This window comes from Phodopus roborovskii, unplaced genomic scaffold, assembly GCF_943737965.1.
Source record: "Phodopus roborovskii unplaced genomic scaffold, PHOROB, whole genome shotgun sequence".
NCBI lineage: Eukaryota > Metazoa > Chordata > Mammalia > Rodentia > Cricetidae > Phodopus > Phodopus roborovskii.
Window position 1 is genome coordinate 5,317,163 of NW_026126598.1, and position 18,289 is coordinate 5,335,451.

Sequence of the window (18,289 nt, forward strand, 5' to 3'; positions counted from 1 at the left end):
TGTTATGGGCAGCGTTTCTGTGGTGTTCAGATGTTTCCTTGTAGTCAGCCACTGCCTCTAACTCTTACACTCTTTCTTCCCTCTCTTTTGCAATGATCACTGAGCCTTGGTTGTGGGAGGAAGGACTGTATATATTCCCTTTGTGGCTGAGCATTCAGCAGCTTCTTTTCTGTGTCTTGCCAGTTGTGGGTTTCTGTGTTACTAACAATTTACTGCAAACAGAAGCTTCTCCAAGGGGGGGCTGAGAGAGGCCTTCATCTGATGGGCAAATATGGAAAGATTATACATTTTTAGCCAGGCAGTGCGGCACACACCTTTGATTTCAGCACTTGGGAGGCAGAGGCAGGTGGATCTCTGTGAGTTTGAGGCCAGCCTGGTCTACAGAACTAGTTCTTGAACAGCCAAAGCTGTTACACACTGAAACCCCTGTCTTGAAATGTATGTATAATTTTTCATTTTGAGACAGGATCTCAATATGTAGCCCGGGCTGTCCTTGAATTAGAACCCTCCCTACCTCAGCTTCTCAAGTGTTAGGCAATATCCTCTTTAGCTTTTACCAAAGCTGTTAAGAGACTAGAGTACATTTTGACCTTTCAACAAGTCCATACTGTATAGATGCTTACATAGGTATGGGTGAATGTTACAGGCATAGGCATACAGTTTTTTGTCCCAGCATAACAAGGATTTCATTTCATTTCTTTCTTTTTTTTTTATAGGATTTATTTGTTTTTATGAGCATTGGTGTCTTGTCTGCATGTATGTCTGTGTGAGGATGCTAGGTCCTAGAACTGGAGTCACAGACAGCTGTGAGCTGCCATGTGGGTGCTGGGAATTGAACTCTAGTCCTCTGGAAGAGCAGCTCTTATCTGCTGAGCCAACTGCTCTAGCCCAAGGATTTCATTTCTTTTGTTTTATTATTTTAGACAGGGTTTCATGTATCCTAGGTTGGCTTCAAGCTTGCTGTGTAGCTGACTATGATCCTGAATTCCTGACTCTTCTGCCTCCAACTCCAGAGAACAGGGTTTCAAGCATGTTGTACACCACAGCCAGTTTTATGTGGTTCTGGGAAATGAATTCAAGGCTTTGTCAATGCTAGGCAAGCACTCTACAAACTGGGCTGTCTCCACCTTGCCCTTTCCCTTCCTTTCTGTGTCTTTCTGTCTGCCTGCCTGTCTGGTCTCTCATCTGTCCTGGGGACTGAATCCAAAGCCTTCCTTGAGTATGGTAGACAAGTGATATACCTCTGAGTTATGCCCCCGGCCCTCACTGGGGGATGCTAAGCAATCTCTACCACTGAGCTACATCCCTAGCACAATATTCCACTTTTTTTAAAGTTCATTTCACTTGTTTGTGATATGTGAGGGTATGAGCGATGTCACATGCATGTCACAATGTACACGTGCAGGTCAGAGGATGACTGTTGGGTCTCTCCTTCTACTATGAATTCTTTGGATTGAACTCAAGCTGACAGGCTTATGCAGTGTCCAGGGTTACTATTGCTGTGAAACACTGACCAAAAGCAAGTTGAGGAGGAAAGGGGTTCTTTCGGCTTCTACTTCCACGTCAGTGTTCGTCACTGAAGGCAGTCGGGACAGGATCTCAAATGTGGAAGGAACTTGGAAGCAGGAACTGATGCAGACACCATTGGAGGGGTGCTTCTCACTGGCTTGCTCCTCATGGCTTGCTCAGCCTGCTTTCTTATAGAACCCAGAACCACCAGCCTAAGGATGGCTCCACCCACAATGGGCTGGGCCCTTCCCCATCAATCACTAATTAAGAAAATGCCTTCTAGCACAATCTTATGGAGGCATTTTGTCAGTGAAGGTTCCCTTCTTTCAGATACCTCTAGTGTGCGTGTCCAGTTGACATAAGGGTAGCCAGCAGGCGCAGTAAACATTTTTACTGTCTAAGTCATCTCATTGGCTCACAGCATTCCATTTCTAATCAGGTCATGTGGATGTAGAATGAAAAGCTACTCAGCAGGGGACTATAGTGAAAATACAGGCTCATGTGAATGGCTGAATTTATGGGGTTTTTTCAGCCAGAAAATTCTACCTTTCATGACCTGCACTGTGCTGCTTTTCTATCGCTCTAACTTAAGACTTAAAGAAATCAGCTTAAGGGAGGAAGGGTTCATTTTGGCTCATGGTTTCGGAGGTCTTGGGCCATGATAGGATGACTCCTTTGTTTTGGACTATGGGGACCGCTGAATGCTGTACTTGGACTTTCCTTTTTTGGATGCTAGTTCACACAAACCAACACGGAGACATTATTATGAAAGCTCAGCCTATAGCTCTTGTAACTTAAGTTAACCTATTTCTATTCATCTGCATTTTATCTCTCCTCCTACATGTCTGTTCCTCTGGGTCTGCTGGTGACTCCGCCTTTCTTCTTCCCTAGACCTCTCTATCCTCAGAAGTCCTGCCTAACCTCTTCCTGTTGAGTTATTGGCTATTAAACTTTTTATTAAACCAATCATAGTGACACATCTTCAAACAGTGTAAAGGAATATTCCATAACAGAATACCCTGGTGGAAAGACATGAAGCAAAGTTGCTCACCACAGGCAGCCAGGAAGAAGAGAGGGGCAGGCAGGAAGGGGTCAGGGCAAGGCCAACTCTTCAAATCCATTCCTCCAGTGGCCTACTTCCTCCAACCAGGCCCTACCTCCTAATAGTCCAGTCAGTGTGAGTTTATCAGTGCATTAACTCACTATTAAAGTTAATACCCTTGGTAGGTCCAGTCATCTCTTAACAGTGCTAACTTCTAAAGACCTAGCCATGAGTACATGAGCCTTCCTGAGGAATAGTCCATATCCAAACCATAGCATTTGTGTCTTCCTTTTCTTTTTTATTCCTTCCTTTTCTATAGTTGTCACCGTCTGACATGGGTCCCGGTAATCTCTACCTCATGGTAGTTACTGTTTATTGTTATCTTTTCCTCATTAGTGTAGGTCAGGCCTGCTCAATTGCCTCTTTGCTCCTAAGCAACATAATAAACAAAAGCAACAGAATGTCATTTTGATGATTTGATTACAAAAGATTGAGGCTTCTATTTGACTTTCTCTTTCTCTCTCCCCACCCCTTGCTTGCTCACACTGAGGAGAAAAACTCTCTTGTTGGGAAGAGCAAATGACTAGGAACTGAGGGTAATTTCACAGCCATTGCCATCATAACACTGAGCCTACAACTGTCCAACCAGTGAAGAGGTAGGTTGTACTAAGAGTATGTGAGCCAGCTTTGAACCTAGTTCTTCTGCAGGTGGACCTTCACATTATCGTGTTAGCCGGGCAGTGGTGGCACACGACTTTAATCCCAAGGGAGGTAGAGGCAGGCAGATCTCTGAATTCAAGACCAGCCTGATCTATAGAGCATGTTACAGGACAGTCAGGGCTACCCAGAGAAAACCTGTCTCGAAAACCAAAAACAAACAAAAAAAGTGCATGGTGTTGGGAGGAAACCCTGACCCAGGGGATGTAGGTAACTTGTGGGTTCCTGAGCACTTGGTCCCCAGATGGTAGATCTATTTTGAAAAGTGAGTCCTACCCAGATGAAGTAGATCGCTGGGGGAGAGGGGCTGTGCCTTTGAAGATAATGCCAATAACTTAGTCTGTCTTCTCTCTTCGCTTCCTATCAACCATGCACTGCAGTCAAGAATCTTCTACCACTGCCTTGATGCTAAGCGACCATGCATGGAACCTCTGAAAGCATTTGCTTGGTAAATGCATCCTTCCTTAAGTTAACAAGTCAGGCGTTTCGAGCACGCTGATGAAAAACTAATGCAGGAGACATTGTCTCTGACTCTAGCTCTGCCACCTCCGGAAGCTCGATATAGATGGTGCCATTTGCATCTTCCTTTCCTGACACAGGGTCTGTGAGTCTTCTCACATTCTCCCTCCAACAGAGATGAAGTTAGCGAAGTGTCTAGTTTGGGTTTTTGAGACAGGTTTCTCTGTGTAACAGCCCTGGCTGTCCTGGTACTTCCTTTGTGGATCAGGGTGGCCTTGAGATTTACTTGCCTCTGCCTCCTGAGTTCTGGGATCAAAGGCATGAGTCTCCACCACCCAGCTTATTTTATTTATTTTGAAACAGTATCTTATTCTGTAGCCAGAAGGTCCTGGCATTCATATGTTGTCCAGACCGACCTCAACAATCCCTCTACCCAACCCTCCCCAGGCAGGGATAGTAAACTGACCACCAGGATAGGTCTGCATTTAGAATAGTCTCTGGGAGGTGATGGTGCATACCTTTAATCTAGCACTCAGGAGGCAGAGGCAGGCTGTGAGTTTGAGGCCAGCCTGGTCTACAAACTGAGTTCTAGGATAGCTGGGACTGTTATAAAGAGAAACCCTGTCTCAAAAAACAAAAACAAACAAATAAATATATAAAATAAATAAATGAACAAATAGGCAATCTAGAATGCATTATGTGTGGTGGCACATGCCTATAATCTAAGCATTTGGATTGGATGGAGGCAGGGGATCAGGAAGTCTTCCCAAGAACCAGCCTCAGCTTCACAGTTAGTTTGATGACAGCCTGGGCTATATGAGCCATTTCTTGAAAAATAACAAAAGTAAACAAACAGAAGACCCTAAATATGTAAATAGTTAAAAAGAAGATCTAAAACTGAATTTTAAATTTGTTTTTTTTTTTTTTTTTTTTTTTTTTTTTGGAAACAGAATTTGTCTGTGTAGCTCTGACTGTCCTAGAACTTGCTTTAAGGACCAGGTTGACCTTGATCTCACAGGAACCCCCTTGTCTCTGCTTCCTGAGTGCTGGGACTAAATGTGTGTGCCATCAGCATCTATGTAAATACTTTTAAAATTACTTTTATTATTTATCTTGTATATGTATGTGTGCATATATGTGTGGGTGTACATGTGCCATGGTCCATATGGAAGTCACTTCCAGTCATCTTGTCTGTCCTTTAGAAAACTTTTGCTGTTATTGCTGTTTTACTGTGGCTTTTCTTTTACTTTTTTTGTTAATGTTTTTGAGAGACTGTGTCATGTAGCCCATGTTACCCTGGAACTCACTCTGTGGCTGAAGATGACTTTGAACTTCTCTTCCTACTACTTCGTATTCCTTCCCTCTCTCAAATGCTGGGCTTACAGGTGAGAACTACCATGCCCATCTATGACTGACTGCCCTGTAATCCAAGCTACTTGGGAGTCTAAGGCTGAAGGATCATGCATTTGGGACCAATCTGGGCTACTTAGGGAGACCCTGTCTCAAACCAAGCAAGCAAACAAGTGAACATGCAGATCCTATCAGAAAGACTACCTAGGGCACCCAGGCATAGTGGTATATGCCCTTTAATCTTGGCATTTGGGAGACAGAGACAGATGGATCTTTGTGAGTTTAAGGCCAGCCTGCTCTACAAAGAGCATTCCAGGATAGTCAAGGCTATTACAAAGAGAAACTCTGTCTCTAATGAGCAAAACAAAAACAAAACACACACACACACACACACACACACACAGAAAAAACAAAACAAAGCAAAACAAACAAAAAACTACCAAGAGAACTTTGCTAAAAAATACACATTTCTAGACCTCTCCCCTAAAAATCACATTTTATTTATTTATCTATTCATTCATTTTATGTTACACAGGGTTTCTCTGTGTAACAACCCTGGCTGTCCAGGAACTTGCTCTGTAGACCAGGCTGGCTTTGAATTCACAAAGATCTGCCTGCCTCTGCCTCCTGAGTGCTGGGATTAAAGGTGTGTGCCACCAAGGCCCAATTGGTATCATATTTTAAATTATGTATTTCATAGTTGTTGAAATACAGATGAATTAAATTTTGAGTGTTTATTTTAGGCCATTGGTTCTGGAAGGTTTTAATCTCACCCAGTGCTGTGTTTCATTTTCACCCATGGAAAGGATTAAGGTAACAATAGGGAGTATTTACTAAACACTCCCACGTGCCAGGCGCCATGCATTTAATCCCTTTTAAGCCCTCCAGGTCAGTAGTACAGCCCTCTTAATTTATAGATGGAGACAAAGGGGTAGAAGGAGCAAGCAGCTTGCGGGACACACACTCTTAAGCAATGGGACACTATCTGGGATTACAGTTGGGAACCACCTTATTCAGCATTTCAAATATTATTTGCTTATAAGCTAATCTTTTAAAGGAACCATTCACTCAGTCATTCATTCACTCAAAATCTACTTACTAGGTCCCTACCCTTTGGCCAGATCCTGTCTTTCTGACCCATGTGGTAGTTAATGAAATAGAGGGAAAACTCTCACCTGAGGGACTTATAGCATGGGATAGATACTATAGAAACAAACAAACAAAAAACCCAAGATAAATAAGGTATTTGGTTATATGGTGGTAAAATCCTAAATCTCATTCTTCCTTCCTTCCTTCCTTCCTTCCTTCCTTCCTTCCTTCCTCCCTCCCTCCCTCCCTCCCTCCCTCCCTCCCTTCCTTCCTTTCTTTTTGAGACAGGGTTTCTGTGTGTAGCCCTGGCTGTCCTGGAACTTGCTCTGTAGGTCAGGCTAGTCTCCTACTCAGAGATCTGCATACCTACCTCAAACAGAGGTCAGTTTATCTCTGCTTCCTGAGTCCTGGGATTAAAGGCATGCACCAACACAGCCTGGCTCAAGGCACAGGGTTTTAAACGTTTAAGAAACAGGGTCCCTCAGTGTAGTCCAGGCTGCCCCTTGAAATCTTCCTGTTTTAGCTCTCCCAAGTTTAAATATAACATATGAACTGTACTCACACTAATGAAATGATAACAGAGCCCATTATCTTTCAAATGCGAAAATAACACCTGTTTCCTCTCCATAGGTGTTTTCCCAGAGGGACCTGAGGGGGTCTTGGGCATTCAGACTCTATTCTAAAGCTTTCTAGCCAGGCTTTTGTTACACCTCAAAGCTCCTGCTCAATCATTGCTGGGATTGTTTCCAAAACGATGGGGAAAAGCACAGCATTCTAATTCAGAATATCAAGTCTGAGGTTGTTGAAGAAGCTTGCAGGAAATGTCTGGGAGTTTTGCTCGGGGAGCAGGGAGTTGAGCCAGCAGCAATCTCTTTCTTTGAACAAACACAGGGACATTGGATAAAGTATTCTAAGGTAAAGAAGACAACTTTAAAATACAAAGCTGAGTTTGTCAGAAAATACTGCACATCTCCCAGTGTCAATGAAACAGGGAACTGGGGGTTTAGGATGAGCCTTGGTTTGTAGAGTGTTTCCTTAGTGTGCAGGAAGCCCTCACTCCAATTCCCAGCATTACATAATCTGGGGAAGGAAGTGCATACCTGTAATCCCAACACTGGAGAGGTGGAGGCAGACAGCTATATGCGAGTTCAAGGCCAGCCTTAGGATATGTGAGACCTGATTTAAGAAGAAAAGGAGACGAAGGAAGAAAAGTGGAAGGACTTTGGAAGCTGTCGGCTGTGCTGTAGTTCTCAGCTTCTGCCTGCTAGCCAAGCACTTCACTGCTGACTATGCCCCAGCCCTGGTCTCCTGCTTTTGAAATAGCACTTTTTGGCTCTTTAGAGGAATTGACTGGTCCTTCATAGAATTTAACCTATAGAAAAGCAGTGTCTTTACCTAAAGATTTTCTGGATGGTATGGAGTGGGAGAATGCCCAGCGAGAGAGATACCTTAGTATCTTGTAGGTTTTCCGCCCACTGCTCCTTTCCCTTTCTCCTTTAAACCTGACTTTTTTCAGATGGTATTTTCAGGGGGACAGTGGCACCTTCTTAATCTCTTAATCTGCCTCCCCACCCCACCCCCCACCCCGCTTTTTTGAGACAGGATTTTCTGTCTCAAACATTCCCAACAGTTCTGGCACTTGATCTGTAGACCAGGGTGTTATTCTCTCCTCTTTTTGTTTATTTTTGTTTTGTTTTTCAAGACAGGATTTCTCTGTGTAGCTTTGGAGCCTGTCCTAGAACTCGTTCTGTAGACCAGGCTGGCTTCGAACTCAGAGAGCTGTACCTGCCTTTGCCTCCCAAGTGCTGGGATTAAAGGCGTGTGCCACCACCACTTGGGCTCTGATCTTTTTTTTGGGGGGGGGTGTTGTTGAGGCAGGGTTTCTCTGTGTAGACATAGCTAGCTGTCCAGGAGCTAGCTGTTATAGACCGGGCCAGCCTTGAATTCACAGATCCACCTACCTCTGCCTCTGGAGTCCTGGTATTTGTGCCACCACTGCCTTGCTGGGCTCTGCTCTTAACCCTGACTTCATCCAACCAAATTTCTCTGAAGTATTAGCTTTCAAGTAGCAAGCAGATGAACTTAAATCCTATGATGTTCTTTCCTTTATTCCAAATATTTCCTTCCATATATATGTGTGTGTGTGTGTGTGTATACATACACATATATACATACATACATATATATATACATATATTCATACATACATACATTTTTTTTGAGACAGTGTTTCTCTATATTGTTTTGGAGCCTGTCTTGGAACTCGCTCTACAGACCAGGCTGGCCCCGAACTCACAGAGATCTGCCTGCCTCTGCCTCTTGAGTGCTGGGATTAAAGGTATGAGCCACCAACCCCTGGCTCAATAATGTAATGTTTAAAGACTCTGATTTCATCCATTCTCTCTCTCCTTCTGAGGAGGTTTAACCCAGAGACTCACATATATTACCCAAGTGCTCTAATGTTTAACTATATCTCCCTTCTCTTTGATCCCTTACTATGGGGTGGGGGAAAGCCAGGTGCATTTTCTGGAGGTGTAAATTGGAACTGTTGTTACTGCCAAGCAGCCAGAGAGGACCTGCCACCTGCTAACTGCCATAGGAGTGAAGCTGAAAGAGGATTTCAGGGATTGAGATAACTACAGTCCTGCCTCTCAGGCCCTGCCTCACATCTTAATTTGATCCAAGGCAGAGGAGAGGAAGACAAAGATGAGTGGGAAAGTTGGGGACACTCGGAGCTGGAGGTTCGCACTAAATTGTATCCGGATTCCTGACCCAGAAAAACCGGGGGTGAGGGGAGTGGGGGGGACACTCTACTTTCTTTTTTGCTTGTTTAAATCTGCAAAAGATTAGGGTGATTTATTACCTTAACATTGTATAATTAATTGAAAAACATTACTTATAAATCAAAATCACTATATAGCACCCCCCAAAGCCTGAGCGCTGCACTGGGTAAAAGCTAGCAATCTCCATAAACAGTTTGTTTCTTCATAGACACAGATGCCCTTACATGTGTTTTCCTTTCCAATTTTGGCCACTAGGAAGCTCAGAGTCAGTTATGGCTCAATTTTAATAGTTGTGCAAGCTCTTATGGCCTGCTTATCGGCCTTCTCACGTCTCCCCTTTCGTTTCCTTTTGGTTTGTCCTTTTCCATGTCTTGATTTCTTTTTCGTTCATTTTTACCATTTTTGTACAAATTATGTTAAAGCTATATCAAATCCAAATTATAGATAAGTATTCATGAACACATTTAAAAATAGTTTCTTAATATAAAAATAGTTTTGCATATTTAAGAAAAAAGTTTTTCACATGTTGAACACATGATGACTGGAGGTGGTGCCTGGGGAAGATCATGTCATGCAAACGTGTCTCTGGAGCTCTGGAGCCATTGGTCAGGGATAATTTGGATTGGATAAGAAATATCAAGTGACAACGACGAAAAAGAGGGGGAAAAGGGCAACTGACTGCTACCAGGGGCTAAGTGCTCACCCAGTAATAGCACCTTTGAAATCGATCCCTTGCAACACCCCCCCCAAGGCTAAACCAAGCCACCTCGCGTCTCACCCCTTTCCCGGCCACACCCCTCAACTCCCCTGATCGCGCCTCTGCTCCCTTCCAACAACACACCAGACTTTGCGCCCCACCCCTTCCCTCCGCTCCCGCCTTCTCCGACCCACTTTGACCCCGCCCCTTTGACCGCGCCCTCCAGTCTAATGAATCCTATTCCTCAGTCCCGCCCTCCACTTGCGCCACGCATCCCTGGCTGGTTGAGCCTCCGCCTCTTCCCCGCCCGCGCGCTTCTGCCCCCACACCGCCCCTTTTAAATTGAACCACGCCCGCTCCTTAAGCCACGCCCGCCGCATGCGTCGCACCGCCTCCCTGCTGTTGTGCGCTCCGCCTCCTCCCTCCTCACGAATGTGTTCTCTCCAAGCCCCGCCCCAATTCGGGCCAAGCCCCGCCCTTTCTCAGACCCTTCCCTCCCTCAGACTCCGCCCTCCGCATGCGCCGCACCGCCTCCCTGGCGGTTGCGCGCTCCGCCCCTCCCTCCGTGCCCGCGCGCGCCTCACTCCTCTCGGGGCGGTTGGGCCGCGCGCCTGTGGGGGCGGGGCCCGGAGGAGGCGACCGAGCCAATGGGGCGCGGCGGTGGCGGTGGCGGCGGCGGCGGCGGCGGAGGCGGTGGCGGCAGCGGTGGCGGCTGGGTCGGGCCCCGACGGGCGGCGGCGTCTGAGGTGGAGGCGGAGGGAGGCGGCGGCGGCGGCGGCGGCGGCGGCGGAGGGGGGAAGATGGCGGCGCCCGTCCTGCTGAGAGTGTCGGTGCCGCGGTGGGAACGGGTGGCCCGGTATGCAGTGTGCGCCGCCGGGATCCTGCTCTCCATCTACGCCTACCACGTGGAGCGGGAGAAGGAGAGGGACCCGGAGCACCGGGCCCTCTGCGACCTGGGGCCCTGGGTGAAGTGCTCCGCCGCCCTGGCCTCCAGGTAGCCCGGCTTGAGAGAGGGGAGCGCGACGCGGGTGGCGGCGGGGGGCGGGGAGCGCGCGGGGAGCTCTGGCCTGAGGGAGCGCGGCCCGGGCCGCCGCGACACGGACGGTGGCGACCGGGGGGCGGCGGCCGAGGGCAGGCCGCCGGGATGAGGTGGCACGGTGCAGCTGGGAGGGCGCGGGCGCGTCCTGGCCGGCGTGACTTGTCTCCTTGTTGTCGCTGTGCGAGGCGTACGAAGACCCCGGTACAGGGATCGGCGAAGCCAGTGTCCGTCTCCGGGGTCCTCGGACCTCTGCTGCCCCGGGGCAGTGGCCGGATGTGCGCTCTCGCGGGTGGCTTTCCCCACCAGCCTCCGGTTGTTCAGGACAGGTGTTTTCGGTGCTCAGGCCTCTTTGTACTCCGTATAGTTAAAGAGAATTGGCAGCCTTCTGGAGGCGACAGTGACATTTGCGGGTAGACACGCATTTGACCCTACTCTGGAAGAGGAAGGTACCAGCACTTAACCTATGTGATTTCTTGATTTTTTCCCCCCTCGTGTATTTCATGAAGTATGCCCAGCAGGGGGAAAATGGCCAGAGTTTGGTTCTACTTTAAGTTTTGTGTAAAAGATGAGTATGTTGTGTATAGTGAAGATGTTTTAGGCACATACTACAATGACTTTTATTTTGAGAAAGGATCACACTGTCCTGAAGCCACCGTTGCTATTCTCCTGCCTCAGTCACTTGAATGTCGGGAAATACAAGCATGCAGCACCATGCATAACTTAGAATGACTTTTAAATGTTGCTGATTAGAATTAACGGGATAATCCGAAAAAGATTAAAATATGCACAGTTTTGCCAAGCTGGTTTGAACAATTTTGTTTCTTCGAAATACAATTAATTTTTTTCTGTTACATTTTATTTATTTTTTTTTAACAAATCTCCAAGTAAATCACTTGGGGAAAGCATTTTATGATTTTTAAAAGGTTTTCATCAAAAACAGCAAAAGTGAAAAGAATTATTGCAAAATTGATATCTTGCAATTTTAGGAGAGTCTTCCTACCCCTAATATTTGATGGTTCTTAATAGTGTTTACATTTTACTACATTTCTTTCCCTCCTTTTGATAAATTGCTTTGGAGACAGAAATACTTAGCTTACTAGTTTATTTTGACCTTCATATTGGTGAAGGAATATTTGAACAGGCTAAGGTTAGGATTTCTCTTGTGTTTATTTGCAAACTTAAGGCTGTTGATCTTTTCCACTTAGCCTTTCCTTTGTTTGTTTGTTTTTTGAGACAGGGTTTCTCAGTGACTAGTTCTGGCTGTCCTAGAACTTACATTGTAGACCAGGCTGGCTCTGAACTCACAGAGATGGTCCTGCCTCTGCCTCCCAAGCACTGGGATTATAGACGGACCCACCTGGCTGTGTTTTTGTTTTTGTTTTTTGACACAGGGTTTCTCTGTGTAGCCCTAGCTGTCCAGGAACTCACTTTGTAGACCAGGCTGTCTTTCAACTCAGAGATCTTCTTGCCTCTGCTTCCCTAGTGCTGGGATTAAAGTCTTATGCCACTGTGCCCAGCTCATTAAAAATTTTTAAAAATTCATTGAGGATTTAGGTACCAGTTTACATTGCAGAATGTTTCAGTGTGACAAAGAGCTCACTGGAGTTTTATTTCCATCCAGGTTAAGTGTTCTTAAGACTTATTTCAGACACTTTGAGAACCACTGAGTGTAACTTGCTTTTATTGCATTTATTTATGTTGATTGGGAGTGCATGCAGTTGTGGAGGTTGGTGGACAACACGTAGATATCAATTTTCCACTCTGGGTCCTGGGAATTGAACTCAGATCATCAGACATGGTAGCAAGCATTTTTACCAGGTTAGCTGTATCATTGATCCCACTGAGTGTATTTTATGCACACATCTTTTATGTTCTTTGCACTTTTGGAAAGGATTTTTATACTTAAATATCATAACACCCAAAGTTTGTTGACTGAATAAATACAGAATGAAAAGAATATGCAGCAACATTATTTCAAGTACTTATATACCATAAAATAAAAATGACTGATTAATAGGTTAATATGAAATTTAGTTATAATTATTACCAACTTTAAATTTTTAAAATTAGTCTATAAATATACTTCGGGCCTTTTATGATTTGGTCATGCAAAAAGTAATTCACAGTATGCTTAAGTTCTTAAAATGGGCTTTTCTTTAAGAGACTGTCTCTGAACCATTTAATAACCATACACTAAAATATTCTCATAGTAAATATGCACCACAAGAAAGATTTTCATGCTTTTTGATTTTTGAGACAGACAGGGTCTTGCTGTGTAGCTCTGGCCAACCTTGAACTGAAAGCTCTCCAACTGTCTCAGCCTCCTGAGTACTGGGATTATAGCCTTGCATACACATGTCCGGTCTTTGTTTTTCTTTTTAATAAGATATGGTAAAATGATATTTAGTAACTTCAGTTAATGAATTAAAATTATTTTAAAGTATTATTAGACTAAAAATCTCTGTCTCTCTCAGTGGTACTGGAGACTTGAACACAGGGCCTGAGCAATATTAGGCAAACTTTGTGACTGAGTTTCATTCCTGGCCCACTTACTATGTAGCATTGACTGGCTTGGAATTCAGAGATCTGCTTGCCTCTGAATCCTAAGTGCTGAGATTAAAAGTATATGTCACCATGCCCAGCATTGTTTCTTAAGACAGGTCTCGTGTAACCCAAGTTAGCCTTAAACTTGCTATGTTTCAGTACAAGTTGAGGCTGGCTTTGAACTCCTGAGATCTTCTGAGATTACAGGTATGCATCATCATGCCTCACTCCTATATCTCTATAATATATAAAGTATGAATATAGTATGTTGTGGCCGAAGTTTAGTTATATAGGATATATGCAAATACCTTGAATTTGTACTGGAGAGATGGCTTTCCAGTTAAGAACTATACGTATACTGCTCTTCCAGAGGATGAAAGCAATTCCCAGCACTCCTGAGTTTTACAGGCTCCACAACCACCTGTAACTCCAGCTCTGGGGGATTCAGTGTCCTCTTTTTTCTTCTTCTTTTTTAAAATGTATACTTTTATGAGCCTTTTGCATGTATATACATATATATACACATCTGTGCCTGTGTCTACTGAGGTCAGAAGAAGGCATTGGGTCCTCTGAGACTTGAGTTACAGGTATTTTGACCAGCCCATGTGGGTGCTGGGAATGAAACCCAGGTTTCTGCAAAAACAAGTGCTCTTGATCGCTGAGCCAACTCCAGTCCCTCATGCCCTCTTCTCCTCTCTGATGAGACCTTTACATATGTGCACATACCTACATATTAGTAAATTTGATGCCCACCAAAGGATAGGTAAGAAGTAAGGCATTCTAATAAGACTAAATCTATCACATATATATAACTATTTTCAAGAAACAGTCTTTTTATCAACTATCTTGAAGGGTGTGCGTTTTTAATGACGATAAGGGGATTTAGACTAAGTTTGCTTTATAGACTGATTTTCTTTTGGAATTGGGTAGAAAAACATCTACAAGATGCTCTTGACTGTGTGGGAAAGCCCTTGAATGGAACATTATTAGAGACTTCACATTAGTTCCTTTGGTTTGAAAACTGAATGACAGATAGCAGTAGCGTTAAAAGATGTGGTTATTTTAGGAGAAGGAAGCTTGAGCCTGAGAGTTAGTGAGTAGAATGAATAGTAAAGAAAGTTAATAGAAGAGCAGATTCCTAAGCAAAGTTATTCCTAGGACCATGTTAACTCATATGAGTTGCTTAAATTCACTTTATTCTTATTTCTCAACTTTTAAGTTTCTTAATTGAAATAGAATAAGGTAGGCATTACTATTAGGTGGTCTTGAGGGCTGTGTGCCTAAGGCCTCTAGTGTTTTGGGAAGTATAATTACATAACAGAGTAGTTCCAGAGTTTTGGATTTCAAAAGAGACATTGCCCCCAAAGTTCAGAGGGAGCAGAATTGCCAATAACAGCAATAGCAATGGAGCAGGGTATGGTGGCACACATCTTTGGTCCCAACACTCATGAGGGAGAGGTAGAGGGATCTCTGTGATTTCAAGGCCAGCCTGGTCTGCATAGGAAGCTCCAGGACAGCCAGAGTTAACTAAAGATATCTTGTCTCAAAAACCAAAAATTAGCAATGCTCCTGTCTGTCACCATCATTGGTTTGTTTTTTAGGTATTTTAAGCAATTTAAAAGAACAGAATCTTAAAGTAACAGAAGCAAAAAGAGGTATACAAAGACTCACAGAGTGAATGTGGATGGCTACCAGGTAATGAAGATAGATCTTTACGTTGAATCATTTACCTTTTATTGAAATGTAAGGATTTAATCTCCAGCATTACAGAGGAAGGATCTAAAAATGTGCTGTTTCTTTGTCAGAGTTTTAGACGTGATGAAGATCACAGAGGTAGTGGCATGGTTTATAGAGTACCGGTATAGAGCCTCACACTTCACATCCTTTCTTTTGGAGACAGGTTCTCACTATGGCCCAGGCTGTCTGTGAACTCAGCATTAATCTGCCTCTCTGTTCCTTAGCAATGGCTGCATGCCACTTTGCCCAGCCTAACCATTTTAAAAATTTAAATAAATTTCATCATATGTTCTGATCCACCTCTTGCTTTTCCCTAAGCATTATTTCTACCACTCAGGGTATGCTTCCTCTGTACTGGGCAGGATCTAAATACTTTATATATATTTGCTTGTAACAGTCTTCTGAGCTTAGTAACTCATTACTGCTTTACAGATGAGAAACTGAGGCATACAGTGTGAATAAAAGTTTTTCCAGAGTATAATAGCAGAAGCTTGACTATAATGCAGGCAATCTGGCTCAGGACTCCAAGCACTTTACTATTTTTAAGTTCTTTCTTTATTATTGGGGGGAGGGGAAGTGTATGTGAAGGTTAGAGGACAACTTTGTGGCAGCTTTTCTCCTACCTTTACATGGGTTCTAAGAATCAACCCAGGCTGTTAATGATTGTTCAGCAACCATCTTTACCCATCTCACTGGCCTGACTAGGGTATCATTTATTTTTCTTTTCTGAGGTAGGGTCTCACTATATAACCTTGACTGGCCTAACCTTACAATCTTGCTGTTTCAGCCTCTGGTGTGCCACCATGCCTACCTAGCCTTTTACCATGACTTTAAATTCCACTTAGATGGAATACTGTTTTATAGTGGTTCCCATATTAGGAAAACTGAAAACAATTATGGGAAGTATTGACATTTCTTTCTTTTTTAATAGAAATGCATGGGAAAATGCCTGGGGTTTTAGTGTAGCTTTTTACCTGTCTACAGCAGTCTTTTTGGAAGAACAAGGACATTACTAAGGTGTGGTGTTCAAGAAGTTCCTGGAGTGTTTGCCCTCTAAGCCTAGATCTGTGAAGGCCTGCCTTTTGTCACACCCAGTAGTTAACCTAGTAAAGAAAGATTAAATGAATCTAGGCATCTGCAGGGGAGGGGAAAGTTTGAATTTGTGTGGGGGTAACCCAGAGGTTCTCAACCTTCCTAGTGCTGTTACCTTTTAATGCAGTTCCTCATGTTGTGGTGATTTCCCCCCCACAACCATAAAATTACTTTCGTTGCTACTTCATAACTGTGATTTTGCTACTGTTATGAATTATAATGTAAATATCTGTTTTTCAATGGTTTTTGGGAACCACTAATAACTTCCTGAGAGATGAGTCTTGTGAACATAGGGCCAAGATTGGACCTTGATTGAGCTGGCTAAACCAGTAGGTAGAACTAAAATTTCACCTGCAGTTGTTTCCTGTATGATCAGAAACAACTTTAGAAAGTTACATTTGGAAAGGCATGAGCATTGGAAAACTGGCCATTAAAAAATAAACAGCATGCATTGTCTTTGAAAGTGACAGACCTACTTCAGTTAGGTAAGGACTGAAATCCAGAGCTCTGAAAACCCCACATCATGTTCTTGAAACCCAAACATGAGCACCGAGCCTTAGATTTTTCTCTTATATTTTTTTCTTGTGCAAGACAGCTAGACAGATATCTAAAATTTGTTTCTCAGAATCCTTGCTCTGTGTTAGAATTTCACAAGTGTTTGATTCCCATTTTAGTGTTTTAACCTTTAACATTATAGGCATTCATATAGGCTCAAATGCATTATCATGCTAACCTTTTGATGTACTGGAGACCACTGATTTTTACTGCCAGGCTATCTCAATAGACTTATACTGAGTTGGGGATAGCACCAGGTTTGATAAAGTGCATGTCATGTCTTATGAAAGCATTTATGTAACACTGAAATAACAACACTAGAGATGAAGGAGGGTTAGTTGCTGCGAGGAGTTAGTAATGGGAGCCAAGAGGTCGTGTGGTTCTGAAGAAGTAGCATGAAAGGTTTTGAGGGGCAGAACTAGCTCTAATATCAGCTGAGATTGCACAAAGGTATGACTGAGATAAGAGTTGAACCTGATGTGAGAGCTGAATGAACACTGCATCACATCAAGGTCAAGTGCCTGGTTGTGATAGTGAACCTTATATTATCAAAGAGGTTGGCTGAAGAGTGCTTCCAGAATTTTTCTTCTTTTTTGCAAGTTCTATAATTATAGAATTTTGAAAAAGTAATGCAGCATATTTAGAATATTTGGAAGGAAAAGAAAATTAAGCAAAAGGAAGAAATTTAAATTATCTGTAATGCCACCATTCAGGATAAGTATACTAGGAATAGTTTCTAAGTTTGTGCATATCCTGGAATTCATCTTTGCTGTAAAGACTGACTTTATGCAGTAGTTTAAGAATCCTGGCTGGGATTTAGGGAGTTTAGGGCAAGAGGGTCAATCATAAGGCCAGCCTGAACTACCTAGGGTGACTCTTATCTCTTTATCACATGCAAAAAGAGGCCTACTTATGGCTGTTTGTTCATATTATTTAAGTTAATCCAGGATTAATTCAGTTATTGCATTGTGCAGTGACATGAACATATTATTACCTTACATATATATCTTTTTACCAGTTACCACATATTTATTTTTACTAAAATATTTGCAGTAGTAAAGTATTCATGTTTTTAAATAATGTACACATTTAACTTGGAGATGTAGTTTATTTATTTATTTTTTTTAAAGATTTTTATTTATTTACTGTGTATACCGTGTTCTCCCTGCATGCATGCCTACACGCCAGAAGAGGGCACCAGATCTCATTATAGATGGTTGTGAGGCACCATGTGGTTGCTGGGAATTGAACTCAGGACCTCTGGAAGAGCAGCCAGTGCTCTTAACCTCTGAGCCATCTCTCCAGCCCCCGAGATGTAGTTTGTAGTCTTAGACAGTATAAATTTAGCATTATGCAGTTTTTTATTTTTTTAAGACAGGTTTTTTTTGTTTGTTTTGTTTTTGTGTAGCCCTGTCACAAAACAAACAGAAAAAGAATTTGATTTATTTCTGTACATTGTGCACGAAATAGACTGTAATACGAGTCAACTAAGGTTGAAATCTTGGCTTTATCACTTCATCATCATGTTTCTGTTATTGCCTTTACCCCATGAGTGAAATAATAGTGTTATGTCATAGAAGTGTTAGGATTATGAAGGGCACTAGTTTGTGTATGTAAACTGACTGAGGACAATGCCTACGTAAAGTCTTCATTATAATTATTTGAGAACATAGTTG

General features: G+C 43.2%; 1 protein-coding gene across 3 annotated transcripts in view; it reads left to right on the top strand.

The window, feature by feature from the left end:
* Window positions 1-10,278: 10,278 nt before the first annotated feature.
* The window catches only part of Vkorc1l1 (vitamin K epoxide reductase complex subunit 1 like 1), a 39,860-nt gene continuing 31,849 nt past the window's right edge, over window positions 10,279-18,289 (top strand). For 2 of the 3 annotated variants that reach the window (XR_007835810.1, XM_051204886.1), the window contains exon 1: window positions 10,279-10,640. Coding sequence is in view for 2 of the 3 variants with exons in the window: in XM_051204886.1 (XP_051060843.1) it covers window positions 10,294-10,640 (347 nt within the window). In the remaining variant the exon portion in view is untranslated. The remainder of the gene's footprint in view (window positions 10,641-18,289) is intronic. The other variant, XM_051204887.1, reaches the window with a different exon arrangement.